Here is a 19,283-nt window from a genome sequence, read left to right on the forward strand (position 1 = left end):
GAAATCCTTCAGTGTAAACAAGGCCAACAGAGATTTTGAGGAAGCAGATGAGAGGAGAGCTTTGCAAATAACTGATCTGTTAGTTCAGCTGATGAACTGCAGAGTCAAAAAATAACAAGTTCATTTTGGCAGAAACTGAAAAAGTTTCAGGTGTTTTCCTCACCAAAACAGAAAACCTGAAGAAAGGCCATTCTGGGTTAAATGCAATATTTTATTTCCAAGTCTTTTTACTCTCCCTTTAAAAATAAATAAATGTGGCTAAAAATTCAGTCTCAAACTGATTCATTTTGAAAATGTCACACCTTTTGGCTTTTTCTATTTCCCCCTGTTTTCTCCCACAGGAAGGCAGTGTGAGGACAGATTAAAACACTGATGCTGCCTGTAACAGGCTACAACGCGTGAATCCTGTTTTGCAAAATCTAGCTCAAATTCCTCAGTGTTAGTACAGTCCCCCTTGGGCACAGGACTGGAGATGAAGTATGGAACCTATCCACAGAGTGCAGAGGGGAAAAGCCACCTTGTGTCCCCTTTCCTTAATTATCCATCAAGACAGACAGTATGGAGCTCTGTCCTGAATGATAAACATAGGCATAGTGCAATAACCTCATGTGACAGGAATGAATGAAAATGCAACATTCTCCCCCTGGAAAGTGCACAGTTTAAGCTGCACTAATACAGACCATGAATGGAGCAGGTACAGGGTAAACAAAAGGCTACAGCAACACATAGTGTACAGTAAGCAGATCCTAGTAGTGTAATTAAGGGGGTGGGGGCAACTGAGGCGCTACCCACAGTCACCAACTTGGGGAGTGCAAAACTAGCAGCTGCCACCACTGGTCTTCCAGATGCCACGCTACCACAGATGGCCCACCAAGTGCACCAGTGCCCAGGGCACAGAATTGCCCAGTTATGCCTCTGAAAAATCCCGTAAGAGCTGTTTTGGTTTTGGGGGTTTTTTGGGCTTGTTTTTTTTTTTAAAGCAGAGGCTGCATCCTGGTAACAATCCCAGCATGCTTTGAAGTAGGCTTCCCTCTAATTTCTCAGTGATTCTCATTGTGCATCCCCCTAGATTCCATCTCACCTCAGCAATAACACAGACCTGTTTATAGTACTGACACTGCCAAGCCCCCCATCCCAATTGTCCATGACTTTCACCCTGCATGTTTCATAGATTTGTAGTTGGTAGGGTCAGAAGGGACCTCAACAGATCATCAAGTCCGACCTCCTGCCATGGGTAGGAAAGAGTCCTGGGGTCAGATGACCCCAGCCAGATGTAAGTCCAGCCTTCTCTTAAAGAACCCCAAGGTAGGGGAGAGCACTTTCCTTGGAAACCCATTCCAAGTTTTTCCTGATATCTATCCTAAATCTGCTCTGTCAGGAGGTCACTCTGCTTACAGAGCCCCCATAACCAGTGTGCATTATACCTTTGCATTATACTCATTAAACTCATCATACCTTTGCAAAGACATGCAGGGCAGTGAGGCACAGAAAGACAAAGTGACTTGCTCAGGTCACACAGCAGGCCCAAAGCAGAGCAGGGCACTTTCTCTTTCCTTCAAGTTTAAGGACCAGCCTCTTTTGACACTGGGCTCTCTGCCGGGTCAGCCGTTTTTCAGCATGTTTGGCCTGTGTAAAAATCTTCCACAACCTCTCCCTGCAAGCTTGTACTCACTACTAATCTACCCTCCAAACTAACCAAAAGGTCTAGGAAGCCTGGCTTACAAGGAGAGGTCAGAAGAACTGGGATTGTGTGGTCAGGAGAAGAAAAGATTGGAGGGAGGGGAGGATTCAATAACAGACTTCAGACACCTGTTGGGTAGCTATAAAGAGGATGGAGATAGACTATGCTCTGTGGCTGCAGAGGACAGGACAAGGAACAATGGAATTAAGTTGCAGCAAGAAAAATTTCAGCTGAACATTAGGAAGAACTTTCTCACTCTGACGGTGGTTAAGCAATGAAACAGGATACCCAGAAAAGATGCAGAATCTCCATCCTTAGACATGTTTAAGTGCAAGTTAGACAGATGCTTGACTGGGGTGGTTGAGGCAGGGATGACCTTGCCCATGCAGAGGGTTGAACTAGATGAACTCCCAAAGTCTCTTCCACCTTTGCTTCTCCGAAAGGATCACTGTGACTCTCTATAAGTAAATAGAGCACCCACTGCTGCCTGTTTGTTAAACTTCAAGATAATTTTAAAATATGGACAAGGACTCAGTTATTCCATTCATTTTTGCTCTGTGTATTTCCGCTTCCCATGTCTCCATATGGTTTCAGATGTCTTTTGTAGTGTCTTGTAAACACAAGCCAGGATGTTTCCAGCCCCCTACTTTCCATGACCCTTGTGTACCCCAACCCCAATATATAAGACTGAAAAACATTCTGTGCTGTTGTCTCCATTTGTCTGAAGCAAATGTGTGGGTGCAGTGGGGGTGCACTGTAGGTTTTGCAGTTTGCTGTTGCTGTCACGTGCCAGTTGCATGGGTTACCAGCTCTCCTCCTGATCTGAGGTCAAAGGAAAACTTGGTTCCCTTGCTTGTTGACATTTTTGCTATGGTTGATTGACCCAAACCTTTGTGATGAAAACCCCTCCCTACCCCAGCCCATAACTTAAGCACTTCTTGCCAGCCTTCTGCATCCCTTCTCTTTCATCCAAGTATGTCTATGGTTCCAGGTTCCTTCAGAACAGCAAGTGGAGAGAGAGATAGGAGGTCCTTTTATGGGATGGGCAGAGGCAGCTTAAAGTGGGTTTTCAGCCCCAAGGCATTGTCAACTTCTTCTGCCGACTGCAGGCTGTGCCACTGAGCGATGGGCCGGCGGGGATTAGCCAGCATGTCTGACCAGTGGCGCAGATGGTTGCCTGTGGCTCTGCAACCCAGGAACACCTTACCGATCTGTTCATTCTTGGTCACCTTGTCATAATCCCACACTGCAATCACCAAGTCTACGTTCTGTAGGGAGGGCACAAATGGAACTGGTGAGGGAGAGAGGACTATGGAGGGAATGGGGAGCCAAAAGGCAGCAAGGACAGTGAGGAAAGAGTGAGAAAAAGGATTCAGAAGAGGAGAGTAGGAAGGAAAAAAAGAAAAAGAAAATAAAGCAGGCATAGCTGGAGGGAGAATGGTTGTTCTCCTTCGGGGCTGGCCATAGCATAAGAACTGCCATTTACTGGGTCAACCCATAGGTCCATCTTGCCAGTCTCCTGTGTCACACAGGCAGACAGTGGATACTGAAAGGGTGGAGGAACAGGCTATGGTCAGAGTTTTCTCCACTGCTCCTCTCCCACTTGCAGCCTCTACCATTTAAGGTCTAGGAAGTTCTGATTCAGAAACTGTACCCCTAACTCCCATGCACAATAGCTACTGATGCCCCTTTCCTCCAATCCCTTTTTTGAATTTGGCTAAACTATCAGTTTCCACAACAACTGGTGGTAATGAGTCCACACTTTAATTACACACTGTGTGAAAGCTTTCTTTTGGTAGTTTGAAACTTACTACCTACAAGTATCATATTATGACCCCTAGTTCTTGTATTGCGAGACAGTAAATAATAAATGCCTATTTACTTTCTCCTCACCATTTAGCATTTTGTAAACCCTTATGTCCCTCCTCAAGTGGAACTTTTCTAAACTTAACAGGCCTAGCCTCTTTAGTCTCTCCTCATATGGAGGCCCCTCCATACCACTAATCATCCTTGTTGTCCTTCTCCATACCCTCTCCAGTTCTTCTATAATCCTTTGTGGAGACCTAAACTGGACACAGTGTTCTAGGTGCTGATGCCCTACAGATTCAGAAAGGGATATAATGATACTTTCTATTTCATTTATAATTCCCTTTTTTATAATTCCTAACATATTTTTTGCCTTTTTATGGCTGCTAAGCACTAAGCTGATGTTTTTAGCACACTGTCCGCAGTGACTCCCAGATCTCTTTCCTCTGTGGTAATAGTTAGATAGAGCCCATCGTAATGTAGGTATAATTTGCCTATGTGCACTACTGCTCTTATCTGCATTGAATTTCATCTATCATTTAGTTGCCCATGCTTTCAATTGTGCCAGATGCTTCTGTAGTTCTTTGCAGTCCATTAATAAACTTGATCTTTATTAATTTGAATAATTTTGTGTCATCTGCAAATTTGGCTATCTCACAACTCACTCCCCCTTCCAGATAATTTATGAATATGTTAAACAGCACTGGTTCCAAAACAGATCCCTGGGTGACCCCACTACTTGCTCCTTTCCATCCTAAAAACTGACTATTTCTACTCTCTTTTTTTTCTATCTTTAAACCAACTTCTAATCCACAAATGGGCCTTGCCTGTAATCCTATGACTACCTAACTGCATTAGCCTCCATTAAGGGACCTTTTCAAAGGCTCTTTGGAAGTCCAGATATACTATGTCAACTGGATCATCCTGATCCGCCTGCTTCTTGCACCCTCACAGAACTATAGTAGTTTGGTAAGGTATGATTTCCCTTTGACAAAGCCATGTTGATTCCTCTCCAGTAAGTCATGTTCATCCTTGTGCTGAACAATTCTTATTTTTTATTATTGTCTCTACCAGTTTTCCAGGAACAGAAATTAGACTCATTATATTGTAGTTCCTTGGATCCTTTTAAAAGTCCTTTAGAGACTTTTAAAATATGGGAGTCATATTGGCAATCCTCTAGTTAGGAGGAGTTTAGTTAGGAGTATGCAATTGCAGGATTGCCAATGTGACAGGCTGCAGGAGTTTAGCAAATTCCAATCTGCGCTCTTTCAGGACCCTAGGGTGAATGCCACCAGGTACTGATGATTTGCTGCTGTTCAGTTTCTCAATTTCCTCTATGACCTATTGACCTACAATGTATTCAAACCTCAATTTGGGTCAGCTCCACTGGCTTGTCCCTTGAAAGGAGTAGATCTGGTGACAAGATCTTGTTAACTTCTTTCATAATGAAGACAGATGCAAAGAATACATTTAGTTTTTCTTTGGTGACCCTATCATCCTTTAGCACCTCTTTTATAACCTGATCTTTGAAGGGCTCACCGACTCTCTGGCAGGTCTTCAGATTATAGTGTAATTAGAGAAATGTTTATTGGTACCTTTTATGTCTCTAGCAAGTTTCTCCTCAAATTCTTTCTTCTGAATTTGCCAGAGTTAGTACTCTTTTTTATTTTTTGTCTCCCATCCCCTTTTAATTTCTGTCTAACTAGCTTCCTCATTCTGGTATAGTCTCCCTTTTTAAAGCTAAAGGCTACAGTGGTAGATTTTATTCTTATCTCTCCTCCTACATGGATGTCAAACTCAATTACATTGTCATCACTATTGCAGAGAGGCTTAGTAACACTTCCCCTTTGCACCAAATCCTGTGCACTACTTAGGAATGGGTCAAGAATGGCCTTTCCTCTTGTAGGTTCCAGCACTAACTACTCCAGGATGCAGTCTTTCATAATATCAAGAAGTTTGGTCTCTGTATCCCGGCAGATTGACCCAGTCTATTTTTGGATAATTACAATCTCCCGTTATTAGTGTTTTTTGCTTCCACTGCTGCCTCGCTCAACTCTCTTAGTATTTCTAGTTTGTTGCTGTTGTCCTGGGTTGATAGTATACCCCCAGAACAACTTTCTTCTGTTGAAACAGAAATTCTCGGGCATCCCTCTTATTAGTTGAAAAATCTATCCTATTTGATTCGATGCAGTCTTTGATGTACAGGACCACTCCCTCACCAGTATGACCTATTCTATCATTCCCGTATAATTTGTACCTGGTATTACAGCAATGCATTGATTTTCCTCATCCCACCATGTTTCTGAGATACCTATTATGGCAGTAGTGTTATTTACTGCTAAGCATTTAAGTTCCCCCATCTGGGATCTGGAACTTCTGGCATTAGTATAAGAGCACTTACACTTTTTATTGTTGCCTGGTTGGCTACTTGTATGTGACCTTTTAATCAGTAAATCTATTTGTTCATGCTGGTCTTCTCTGTGTTCCACATAAGTACTACCCCCCCACTTTTATGGTTTCAGCCCTATAGGATGTGTCCATCCAAACTGTATGCTCTTCTGCGCTTGTCAGCTTTCCCCCAGTTTTTAGTTTAAAATCTGCTCTTCCACCTTTTCAATGTTACATGACACCAGTTTGGTGTAATTTTGGTCCAGGTGGGGTCCATCCCTCCTGTACAGGCTCCCCCTGTTCCAAAAGATCCCCCAGCTCCTAATAAACCTAAACCCCTCCGCCCTACACCATCGTCTCAGTCATGCATTGAGACTCTGGAGCTCTGCCTATCTACTTGGCCTGGTGCATGGCACTGGAGGCATTTCAGTATGTATAAATCATTTCTGCCCATGAGGGTTTAGGTTAACCAGCTCACCAGATCTCATCAGGTCCCTTCCCAGGTTGGCTGGGGCTGCCTATAGGGTGGCAAGAGTAAGATAGGGAAGGGTGAAGCCAATGCATCTGGCCTTGTTAGCCTCACACACAGCTGCCACATAGAAAAGGAGGAAGAAGGCAAACAATGACAGTGCCTAAGATGGGAGAGGACAGGATACCACCTCACCTCTCTTCTGGAAAATAAGTACAGACTTTATTTGGGCTTTGTCTTTTTTCCCCTGGAAACCAGAAGGGCTTAGAGTTTTGGTTGGTTGGTCTGGGAAAATTGTGCTCTCATCATAAAGAGACAGAGCCCAGTCCTGGATGTTCCCTCCCAATTCCTTTTCATCATCCTCAGTTCCAGTCTTTAACAGCGTGTTTCAAAGGAGGCCACTGAAAGGAACAAGACCTCACTCCCCTTACTTTTACAAAGCAGCTGAGCAAGGCTAAGCCACTAGGACAGCTCTGGCATTAGTGGGGCTAAATCTCCCCTTACTAGCACTCTATGCTATAGGAGCCACTTCCTAGCCAGTGACCTGGGCTCTTTCTTATTGGTATGTGCCTGCTACTGAATGCTGTCCCTGGTTGGGAAAACTTACCTGGATCTGATTGAAAGGCACATCAAAAACAAATGCCTCATTGAAATAGGGGCTTAAAGTGCTCTTCTTCACACTTGTTTTCTTCTTCTTCCATTTCTTCTTGTTCAGGATCAGCTGCACTTTGACATAGGGGTCTGAGAGAAAAACAGGGGATGAGGGAAGCAGCAGAAGATATAATTATTGTTACATCCTGGGACAAGCCCATCTAAAGGTTTCAAAGCTCACTTATAAAATGGCTTCACAGGATGTTCAGGTGCAGAATTTTGCTCACCTCCTGGCCTCTACAGAGCTCTGCCAAGTCATTTCAGCCCTGATTTTGAGAACCCATTTTTATTCTAGCATTCAGCCTCTAGACAGCTTTGCCAATGTATTGGAGTCCTGACCTACAGTAGCTCCTGCTTGTCCAGCCCAGTGCATCTGACAATTCAGCCAATACATTCTTCTGTGCTATAACTGCCTGTAATTCTAGCCTTGGACTTCCATACAACTTTGCCAACACATGTGATTCCTGATTCTCAGCTTTTCCTGCTATTCCTTACAGTGGTTGAAATGGGGAGAAGGGACAGAAAGAAGAAAGACAAATAAGAGGCACGAGGATGACAGAGTTAGCTCTTCAGAGAGAACATGCAGTGGAATTGCTCCTACCCCTATACACATAGTGGGCTCTCCAGTGAAATCTTGCTTATAGATACAAGCTCCCCCCACCCCCACACACTGGTGTTTCCCCAAGTCCCTTCTTTTGAGAAGAACTGCAGGAAATGCCAAACTGTGCTGCAAATAGATTGAGTGTGAATGCTGGCAAGTGTACCTAGACCAGCAAAGTAATTCTCTCTCATGATCAAGGGCAAAGTTTGAACTTTTACTGTCATGCTTTCCTGTATCTCTGCTTTCTGTGTCCCATTGCTTCAGAAGAACAATGGGAATGAAGTCGAGCCAGAATTTTGCTGGGGAAGACAGACCTGGGTTTACATGAGAAACTGTCTAATAGGAGTTTTTCAGGCAATGCTTGTTCCTTCATTCTGTACCTCGGGCCCTCAGAGTCCACATGGAATAATCACTGTGGCCCTTTTCCTCTTACCTGTCAATCCATGAGAGTCCATCTTCTTTAGCTTCTTGGCCTCAAGGATCACCACAGTTAACTTGCTGGTGGTGGGGACGTATCGAAGTGAGAAACAGATCTCACCTAGGTGCTCTTGCTGTTAGAGACAAAAAACCAAGAGTTAAATGAGTCATGAATACCTGATAGTAAGATCAGTGCAGAAGATACAGTACAGCCAGACCCAGGCTTGGTGTCTGAGACCTGCTCTAGTGTGTCCTGCTCTAGTATGTAGTTATAGGGTCACACATTGGAAGGCTCAGCTAGTAAAACGTGAGATTTCTCTGGGGGGGGAAAGTTCAGAAGGTCATTCCTTCTTCTCTCTTATGCTAGTGAGGCCAACCATTTTGGCAAGCATGCCACAAATGAGCCCTACTCCCTCCCCAAGTTCACCCTAATTCCCTTCCCCTGCCCAACTAGCTGCTCTGCTTCCTGTTCCCTCCTCTGTAGCCCTGCCCAATTTCCTGCACCTCTTTCTGCTCCCTGCCCTGTGCTCCCTGCCTCATTTGCTGCTCTGATTTCTGCTCTCTGCCCTACCTGCCATAGTGTTACCTGTCCTCTCCCCAGTCTGCCATGTGCCACAAACAAAGGTTGCCTCTGCCACACGTGCCTTAAGTTGGCCATCCCTGTCCTATGCCACTGAAACTCCTGATGGCACACCATTATGAATCTAGAGCCTCTAGTACAGCCAGGGTTTCATTTAAAAAATTAAAACTTTTTATCAGATTTTATTGAAATTTTGATAACGTTGTGAATATCACAATTTTCTAACCATACACCTCAACATTGTATTTTTTTTGGCTGCATAAATAATTCAGTGACTCATTGATACTCTAAAATGTCATCATTTTCATTTTCAAATTGCCTACAAACAGACTAGAAATTGTCCAGTCTTGTCACTATAAATTTTTAGCAATTGTTATTGGGGAAAAAAAATCTTTTTTAGCCTTAGGGTTGTTGGTTGTAGCTGTGTTGGTCTAAGGGCATAGGCAGACAAGATTCTTTGGGTAAATGTGATATTTTTTAGTAGACCAACAAAATAGTTCGAAAAATTGTTATTTGCAATTTTTCCAACTATTTAGTTGGTCTAACAAAAGATGTCACATTTATCCAAAGAATCTTGTCTGTCTTTTTTAGCCTGTAGCTCACTTATTTTCAACTATCAATAATACTAACATTAATTCACCTGGTAAGCGATATGCCTCATTGATGTTATTTACACATTAGTAACATATTTATTTTGTAACTGTAAGTACAAAAGACATATAATTGAAGCAAGTAACCCACAAAGCATGAAATTTGGAGTGGATACTAGATTTCAATCTTCAGCATTTGCAATTCACCCTATGCTGGTTTACATCATCCAAATAGAGATCACAATTTCATGTGAGTTATATCATATTGCCCGCTCTTGTGATTTTATCTCATGGGTATGTGAAATTTCCATTTTCTTTACAACAAGCCTTGTAAATTAATTTTTTAGCTCCACTGGTTAGAGAGAAACCATGAAAATGTGTGTCTTGAAGGGTCAACAAAAATAGAGGATAAATAGAGACTGTGAGTTTTATTAAAGAAAAGAAGAACCAATGCTAGGTTCCTGTTAAATCAATTTTATCACTTTGGCAGTCTGACTTGTGACTTCACAATGCTGAGGGTTAGCCATACTCTTTATGTAACTAACCAATTCAGCTGAAGTTGCAACTGATCTAGTTTCACAGTCAAACAGATTCTCACCATTTGTCGTTAGGGAATACTCCAGATAAAATGTACTTTCCCTGCTTCTTTGGGGAAAGAGTGAGCTAATTGGTCCATGCTCCATGGATGCAGCCAGCCATAAAGTAGTCCATTATCCTTATCAGGTCTTAGTACCCGTTTTGGCTAGTGGGTTGAGGACAGGGCCCTTTCTACTTCCAGTCCCCTCTGCTCAAAGCAAGGAATCCCAAGTGAATAGCCCCTTTTTTTTGGAATAGTAATCTGAGCAGAGCCAGCAGGCAAACCTAGCTTCTTTGCACAGTTAAGTAAGGGCTATGCTAATTTAGCCTAGCAGGAATAGCCCAGTGGAAGCAGTGGGACCATGCTTTCAGGGGGGAGATCCCCAGGATGGTTTGCCAAGAGTCTAGTTTCTCCCAACATGTTGCACCTTCTCCCCTAAGGTTTGCCTTGGATAATGACCTCAGTCTTACTGGCAGTGATGAGTTCATTCCACTGCTCAATGACGTGCTGCAGGTCAACATTGCTGAGAGGCAACCGGACCTCGCCAATGATGTCATGTCTGGCAAAGCGGTTGAAGTCATACACCTGCATCACCAGGGTGGACTCAGACATTTCAGCCTGAGGAATCTGTAAGGCAAGACAAGAAAAAAATTTAAGTAGTGTATAACAGTGTTTCCACTATGCTCTTCTAATACAGCCTGGTCTCATGAGTTTGAAGCAATGCCATTATAATAGAGCCTCCCTCACATCGCAGCTGCTCCCCTGCTCCTGCATTGAATGCATACCCCAGCCTGGGCAGGCTCAGCCAGGTAGTCTTGAAGGTGCCCTGCCTTCTGCCACAGTGAAAGGAGCTCAGCATCAGGATTTCCAACATACTGTTCTACTGGTCCTCACCCTTCCCTGGAGGTCAACCCTAATGATGGGCACTTTGCTTCTGTAATCTTTTGCTGGAGGGACATCTCCCCCTTTGTTGTTCCCCTTTTCCTCACTGACTCAACTGAAAGAATTTAGTCTGGCACAGCAGTGTTTGGCCAAGAGAAGACTTTGATTCGGCCAATGTGTCCCTGGTGTACTACATGGAGAACAAAGTTCCTGTGCTCCAGGAAAAGCACAAATCCAGGCTTCACATAGGGAAAGGCATAAGCAGATTGGACTTAATTCTAACATCCTTTTCCTGCCTGTTTCCTTCATTTTAAGAGTCCCTAGAGAAGAGAAAGGACACGGACCTTTTGTCTCCTCCTCCCCCCACCCCCTTTGGCCTTTCCTCAGCTCCAGAGTAGAATAAAGTTGCTGGTTGTGCAGGAGTCAAGCTCACTAACTCAAGATCAGGTCCTCATGCTTCTCACTGCATTTGACTTTGCTTACCTCCATACCACACTCCAGACCTGCACCATGCAGGATGAGCCCAAAGTGCCTGATCTGTGATGACCAGTGGTATCCTCAACAGGAGTGTCTAGCTTATGATTGGCAGCATTTCTTACCTGGAAGGTGAAGCTTTCATTGAAGACAGGATTTAACGTCTTGCGGTAAACCTTGGTTTCATACTTCTTCTTGATATCAGATGTTAGGTAGACAATTACATATGGGTCAGAGGTCCCCCCACTGTCCATAGCCTTTAAATCAGCTGCTTGCTTCACTCCAACCTTCATCTTAAAAATATCAACATGCAAGATTATCCCAAGTGAGGAGAAAGACACTACTCCCATGTGCTTCCTTCCCAGGGTAGAGCCAAGTGGGCGTGGGGACCCTGATGCCTAGCTGAAAGACTGTCATCAAACTAGTGCCTTCAGCAGGGACAGCAGGTCTAGGGGAGGATTTCTTGCTGTGTGCCATGTGTACATAGGGGAGAGTCAATCTGTTGGATGACCACAACCGGGATGAGATCTGAAGTGGCCAAGGAAAAGAGGTTTAGAGCTGGCTCTGACAGAAGAGGGCCTGGAGAGTTGGGACAAGAGTGGTAGGATGTTGAGAGGAAGGGACATCAGCCTGTGAACCTGGCCATGAATTTCCTGCCACTGCCAGTAGCACCAAGTCCTACCTCCTGGCTGCGGAAGTTATACTCCAAGGAATACTGCAGCCTTCCTCGCTTCTCATCCTCCAGACCACTCTCCAGATCATCCATATCTGGCTGTACCTAGAGCAAGAAAGCAGCAACAGGTTTTCAAAATAAGTGTGTTCAGAGAGGTTCAAGATCAGTATCTCTGAGATGTTTCCATGGCCAGAAACTACAGTTAATGAGGCAGCCCTCTAACCATGTCACTGTCTTCCAGACCAGATGTCACCAGCCCAAGTTGCTTGCTCCATCCAAAAAGATTAGGGTTACCAGGCCTCAGCTGCTCAGCAGTGACTGCCTTTATGTGCACGCTGTTACCCGTAAGCAGAAAATAAGTTGTGGTAACTTTACCCTCTTTCACTGAGGGCTGATCTACAATGGGTCAGCTTCCACATCCCACAAGATAAGTCTATGCACATGTCAGTGTGGAACAGGTGACACATAGTAAAAGTCCACTCCCTTTACCCATGCAGCAGATTCTTGTAACAGGGAACAAGAGGTTCCTGTTATTTTAAGGGGAGAGCTTAGGAGGCCAAGCTTGCTGTGTGGGGCAGGCAGCTGGGCAAAGGCCAGCTGCTAGAAAGCAAGCAGGCCAGAGACAACGGGGACAGAGACTACCTTGGAGCTAGCTGCACTGTAGTAAGCAGCCAAGGGGCAGATCTCCAGGTAGCTAGAGAGTAAAGGCTGCAAGCAGCTGGGTTAGGCTGCTGCAGAAGAGGGCAGACTGGCCATTAAGAAAAAGGGGAAAGCCCTGTGTGGCTGCAAAGCCACATAACAGGAAGGGGTGGTGCTTTGGGGCATATAAGCCCAGTGCCTAAAGCAAAGTGGGCAGTCTGGCCTTGCATGCTGCAAGGAGAGGTGCTCCTAGGGAGAGAGGCTGCAGAAAAAAGATTTCAAGCACTCAAGCTCCCTGAGAAAGCTGGAAAGAGAAAGCTAAGGGGAGAGTATGCATTGACCCAGAGTGGAAATGGATTGATTGTACTTGTGTTTAAGTTTAATTGGAGGAATGGATTGTGGCTGTGGGGAAGGATGGAGGCCATGGAGGGGCACCTGGTGGTGCACTCCATGTTAGTAGCCTAGCTTGGGGTCAGGGACCCAGAGGCCTGACAGCTGGAGACAGCTCAAAGCTGAGAGGGTTGAGGCCTGCATAGTGGAACTGGAGCCCAAGAGGGACTGCAACCAAGTCAGGTCCAGGGGCCCAAGACAAGCAGAGGCTGGGAGGGTTAAAGCCTGAGTTGAGGGGCTGAAGCCTGACAGGAGAAGAAGCCAGAACAGGACCACAGGCATAGAGACAGGTTAAAACCAAATGAGCCAAGGACCTGGTGGGCTGACACACAGACAGGGCCAGAGGAGCTGGAGAAATTAATATGAAGCAATTCCTATGAGGCATGCTATGGCTATGGGGACAATGGAGGCCACCATTTGATTTGTGCCCCTAAGGAGACTTCTGCCCTAAAGCACGGATAGGGCCAGAAGGGCCATGATTTAGCACCTGGAGGGCAAGACTGGTGCCAGCCAGGCATGAGAAGTTGTGAAGTGAACTGCGGCTCGCTCCAGGCCCCTGGAGGCAGCCTCCCTAAATACTATAATATCCATCTAGGCGAGGCAGAAAGGGAAGGGTGCCCTGCAGCCAGAGTGGGGCAAAAGTAACTTGACCACTAGGGAGTGTCACAGCCACCCTTGGGGGCCAGGTCCTGCTACAGCTGTTCCTATCCTAAGCTGATGATGTTAACTTATCTATACTGTACTGCCAGGCCTGACATGTGTTACAGACCCGGAAGCAAACACATCCTTGTTTTTAAACAGATGCTTTAAGCCCATGGTTTGATGAAAGGGTCTCCAATGCAATCTGGGAATGCAGGTCTGAGGACTGGCCACACTGAAAGGTACTAAGAAATAAGATTTTAAAAAGGGTCCACTGATAAGCCCCAGTAGGTCCAAAAAGGCCATTGGTGCTGCTAAAAGATGTACTCCTATATGATGCTCCTATACAGAGCAAACATAGGCCTCTCTGATATTCGCTGCTTCCATGCTCAGATCTCCCTGGACTTCTGTTTTTCTTACAAAACTGTTTAGTTTGAAGTGCATGCAGATGAGGAACTGGTGACTCTGGTTATCAAACCACAGGCAGAGCCTGGGAAGTTTTCCATATCTGTCTCTCTCAGTATATTTTCATTCTGGCTTGCAGCATGTTCTTCCAGTCCAGCCTTGGGTTCTTTCTTAGCAGAAACCACCCCAATTTATGCCAATGGCAGAGCCCCCTCCATCCCGGCTCCTCAACACAGTGCCCACCCAAGAGAACCAGATGCCTCTGAGGAATGTATCTATCAGCTGTGGAGCAGGATGGTGGGAGGTCCAGGAAGGTACATACCAAGCTGGCCGTGGTGGAGCCATTGATGTTAACCAAGTTGAGCTTCTCCTTCTTCTTGCGTTTCTTTTTGCAACAGCAGTACTTGATGATGCAGATGAGAATGAGGATGAGAACAAGGCCCGCTGCGACCACAATGGCAATGAGAGCCCATTTGGGTACTATTGCAACATTTTGGAAAGAGAGAGAAGCAAATGGGGTTACGTTGCTTCTTCACAGAATCATAGAGAAGTAGGGCTGGAAGGGACCTCCAGAGGTCATCCAGTCCAACCCCCTGCCTGAGGCAGGATCATCCCTATCCAAACCACCTTCTACAAATCCATAATCTAAACTATTTGTAAAACTACTGTCAACCCTGATACAACATAAGACATAACACCCTTACCTGTTGCAGGTAAAGTAGGGGAACCACAGCAGCCAATGCCCTGGTTCTATCAAAGGGTTGTTAGCATACACTAAAAAGATCCCAGGCAGAGGGCCACTGCCCCTCTAGAGGGGAAGGCAAAAATGCCCATAGTCCATTTTTAGGGAGAGTCTATTAAAACAGTCCCTGGTATGCAAGTGAGAAGGTTTGTAGGACTCCTGGGTGCTTATTTTAATCTCCTGATTTTAGGCAAGTCCTTTAGGTCAGGGGTCAGCAAACCATAGCCATGGAGCTAGTAGGGTATTCAGCAGTATCAAGGGCTTTGCTCATGCCATGACTGATGGCAGAGAGTAGAGTGGGCAGCAGCAGGTGGGTCCTAGCACCAGCCTACGTTCTCCCTGAGCTGGGTCATTCTGGCCCGCTGCCAGAAAACATTGCTGACCTCTGCCTTTAGACCACAACAATCAGCCAAATACCTCTCATATGGGCACCCATCTAAATGTGACTTGGTTTCCAGAGATGCTAAGCTCCTGCCATTACCTCTGGAGTAGTTCAGAGGTTGCAGTTGATAAGCATGTCTGAAAATCAGGCCACACTCGCTGAGATGATGGAATTTAGAGTTGTCTAACACTAGACAGTCCTATTTGAGAAAGCTGGTTTCATCCCCCATGACAAAGATCCCCAGCTGTCAGTGTGATAATAATACTCCCCTATCTCATAAGATTGGAGTCAGTGTTAATTTGCTTATGTCTGTGTAGTGCTTTGATACCTCTCACTTTCTTCAGCAGTACCATAAAGAACCATATGGTCTGTATAAGTTGATGTGAAATAGGGGTAGCTGGGCAAGAACACTGATTAAAATTGTCAGTGCAATCTAAGGAATTTAGGTACAGGTCTCCAATTGATTTAAGTGGGAGACCTTTATCGAAATCTGCCAGGCCTCTAAATCTCAGTTTCTGGCTAAGTTAGTAGTATGGGCCATTGGGAGAAGGAACCCTAGCAGGTCCCTTCATGTGCCACACAAGAGAAATGACACATGGTAAGGGATTGAGGAATATGGCAACCCAGGGTAGCAAACGTTCCCTGTCATCACAAATGACAAGTTCTCTTGATTAGTGGAACTTGAATGATGGGTTCTTTTGAAGACATAGGACCCAGTGCTTCTATCTGGGGAAACAATGCAAGATTAAGAAACAATCAGCATCATCTCAAAGCAAGCTAATATTTAGATAATCATGCATGGCTCTGCCTTGAAGACTGGCTTTATCTAGCTTTCCTACTTGCGATAAGATCTAGCTTGCAGTTCTGTGGAACTGACCCTGAAACTCTCTGCCTGGCTGCAGAAACAAGCTGCAAAATACTTAAGTTACACTTAAGTTAAACTTCTGGCCTTTATAGTTTAAAACAGGAGTGTCAAAGATCTGGCTGGCACAGTCCCGCCGTCTGGTCCCCATTGCTGCCTCTGGGTCTGCGTTTACCCACATTGGACCAGCCCTATGTGCAGGGCCCAGGACACACTCAGTATGTGGCACCCACTCTGGGACCCATGCTACATGTGACTCCTATTCTGGCCAGTCTAAAATCTACACCATAGGCAGGGTCCTCCCCCTCACTAGTCTGGGACGCTGCATGCAGCATAGGTTCCACACCAGCTGGAGCGGGTATCACATTAGGCACAGTCCTGGACGAGGCAAGTCAGGGGTGGGTATGCGGTGTGGATCTTGGACCAGCAGGAATGGGCATCATGTACACTGAATCTTGCATGGGGGGCAAGGAAGGGGAAGGAGGTCCACACTCCCATATAGCCCGTGGACTAGCCCCATGTCATACACACAGCCTGCAGGACATGTGAGGTTGAAACCCCTAGTTTCACACAATAACAATGCAGAGGCCACAAACTGAACATAACAGCAATTCTTTGCAGACTCAGGGAGGCCAGGATGTCTGAAACAATTTCTCAGACAGGTGCAATCCACTGCATCCAGCCATCCCAATAGGCTGCTTAATGGGAAACCTAATGACAACAACATATTTACCTTTTTCCTACCAGATTTTTGTAGCAGAAACTCACATATGCCACCATCCCCAAATGAATGCTGTGTTGATGGCATATGCCTTTGTTTATTTGATTTGGTTAAAACTACCTATATTTTTTTAATGCATCAGAAGCTGCCACAAGAGTGCAGCAGAAATCAGGAAGCTGGGCACAGAATTTAGAGCCACCCTGCTTGCAAAGCTTACAGGGCCTTGCTTGTACCCTACAGCAGAACCCAGCCTGCAACTGTGGAGCTGCCAAGTGGTACCACTGTCCCTTCCTAAATATTTTCTGCTTTTCCATTTCTCCTTCCCTTGGACATTGAGCCCCTGAGAGCCACCCTCCAGCACTAGGCAGAGTTGAGACAAAACTAGCACATGAAAGCACCTTCTGAGTCCACCTTTATGTAGTGTTTGAAGGTCACAGGAGGGAGGTGCTGTGGGCACTATGTATCAGTTGGCCCTGAGGTCCAGAGGCATGGTCCCAGTCTGTAGTGGATACCTTCACACCCCCTAGTTGCTTCTATTGCTGGCAGATCATTACAAGGAACTGGGGGCTATCTAGATTTATCCCCTGGAGCCCTACTTGAGGGCAGCCACGTGAATGAGGGGCTTTGTACTAGTGGCAGAGAAGAGGCACTTGTCAAGATCCATTCCCAGTACTGCCAGCACAGCACCTTCAAAAATACTATCGGGTCCGGGAGTAGATCCTGAGAGAAAGTGGTGTAGTTGCACTCCTCCCCACACCCACACACTTTGATTCCTATTCCACCCAAATTTTAAAATAAAAGGCCTGGTTGGGGCAGCTGCATTTCTATTCAGGCAGTGCTGAGAGAGTCAGTTGACTTCATGGCTCATCATCTTCCTGATTCCTGCTATTCTCTCCACTCCACAGATATTAACAACCCTCTATCCTTTTTGATGGTCTTCATGTTCCACTATTCAAATTATCCTTTCTTTTTTAATGTTGTTGTCTGTTAGCCATTTCTGGTGATGTCTCTCATCTATTTCAGAGCCCTTCAGACTGTTTTTAGCTCTATCTAAAAACCTTAACTCAGGTGTAGTAATATTAATGCAGGTGTAGAAATGGCTGACACTAAAGTTTTGTTGGCACCATCAAGACTCTTGGGAAGAATAGGTTTTGTCTTATGAACAAGATATGTACATTTAACTATAATGACTGTAGGACTAATGATGCAGTATCTTTTGACTATTTTTTGCCTAGCTTCTTGTGTTTTTTAAAAAAATTTATGTATAATCCAGCAAATTAGTGCATATTCCAATAGTTTGTTTTTGCTTTGACCTTAAACTGAATAATATAATGCTAGCCCCTCTAGCATATTCCTTTTCTAAACAAGATAAATCAGGTAGTTTATCTTTAACTAGAGAACAATATGTGTTGTGTTAGATGTGATGATCTGCACCCTGCTTTTTAAAATCCTAGATCTGCCCATGATCAGGCCATCATGAATCAGGCAATGCATGGGAATTTCAAGAAGTCATACACATGGAATTCCTTTTTAATTCACCATCTGGTTTCTTAGCCTTTCAAGCTTCTCTTTGGTACCATGAAGGCTGCAAATTTACTTTCCTTTTTCACATGAAACTCCAAATTCATCTCATCCTCTGACTCCCACAGCTGGGGCTTCAGGAAGAGTCCATAAAGTCAGAAGATTTGCAATAATATTGCAAGTAATGGTAATGTTACCTTCATTTTCTTATAAGGTTCTCTCATGTCTTCCCTATGCTAAATAGTCCTGGGCTTTGCAGTCACTCCTTATATAGAAGCTTCTTTGCATGTTGAATCAGATTCACCACCTGTCTCTGAGTCCTCTTCTATTTTTGCTGTATGCCAGCACTAAACAGAGCACTTCAGGCCAGGGTGTACAGATTAGTATGAATGGAATTGTTATATTTTTAGTGTTTTTCGCTATCCCCTGACTCTTACCTCCCCCTCCCCCAGTATTATATGAGTTTTCTTTTATTTCTGCCTTTGCTGTTATGTTATTAGAGCACTTGGGAACAGTTTGAAACAGGTGGCTTGAACAGAAACACCGAAAGCAGACCAAAAAAACCCACCCCTTTCAACTCAGAGCAGATGCAGAACATTAGAGAAACCTGTTAGACCCAAATCTAGGATAACAACAAGAGAGAACGTGGTTGGCCCATAAATACCACAATAAGCATGCCATTAGCACTTTTTCATTCTTCTGAGTGACCAGCCCAGTATTTGTGCCCACTGTGCCACCTTGAATTTACTCACGTGGTATTTCATTAATAATGCCTTCAATGAAGCTGGGCTGAGCAGTAGTGGCTCCTGTAGAGTTAGTAGGAACAGGAGAGGCAATCATGCTGCTTGAACTGGTTTTACTAGCCATGACTACGTGCAGGTGGCCTGAGGAATCAAACAAAATAAATGAGAAATTAATTTCCTTTTCACAATGTACACTTTCCTGCTGTATCCAATCCAGGCCTCCAATACAGCCAAAACAAATAAAACATGTAGTTTGGACCCCTCTGTAGTGATATGTTAATGTGCAGTATGTTATTCAGTGTCTTATATAGGGTTCTAGATATGGTATGATTCTTACTAAACAACTTGGACTCAAACTGAGTGGAAGCCTGTTGACTTGTATTTGTCACTGATAGCCGTTATCTTTCATAAAGAAGAATTATGATACCCTGTATTAACATGGACAGTTTG

At 44.7% G+C, this 19,283-nt stretch overlaps 1 protein-coding gene across 1 annotated transcript; it reads right to left on the reverse strand.

Annotated features, from left to right (window-relative positions):
* Positions 1-2,243: 2,243 nt before the first annotated feature.
* On the reverse strand, positions 2,244-18,994 carry SYT8 (synaptotagmin 8). Its single transcript, XM_019519744.1, has 8 exons — positions 18,843-18,994; positions 14,185-14,342; positions 11,799-11,894; positions 11,242-11,409; positions 10,220-10,387; positions 8,030-8,147; positions 6,952-7,085; positions 2,244-2,949 (listed from the first exon to the last, which is right to left on the reverse strand). The coding sequence occupies exons 1-8, from the start codon at positions 18,955-18,957 to the stop codon at positions 2,716-2,718; spliced, it is 1,191 nt and encodes a 396-aa protein (XP_019375289.1). The 5' UTR covers positions 18,958-18,994; the 3' UTR covers positions 2,244-2,715.
* Between the last annotated feature and the right edge of the window lie 289 nt (positions 18,995-19,283).

The sequence above is a fragment of the Gavialis gangeticus genome, unplaced genomic scaffold (genome assembly GCF_001723915.1).
Source record: "Gavialis gangeticus isolate Ggan-Ray unplaced genomic scaffold, GavGan_comp1, whole genome shotgun sequence".
Classification (NCBI taxonomy): domain Eukaryota; kingdom Metazoa; phylum Chordata; order Crocodylia; family Gavialidae; genus Gavialis; species Gavialis gangeticus.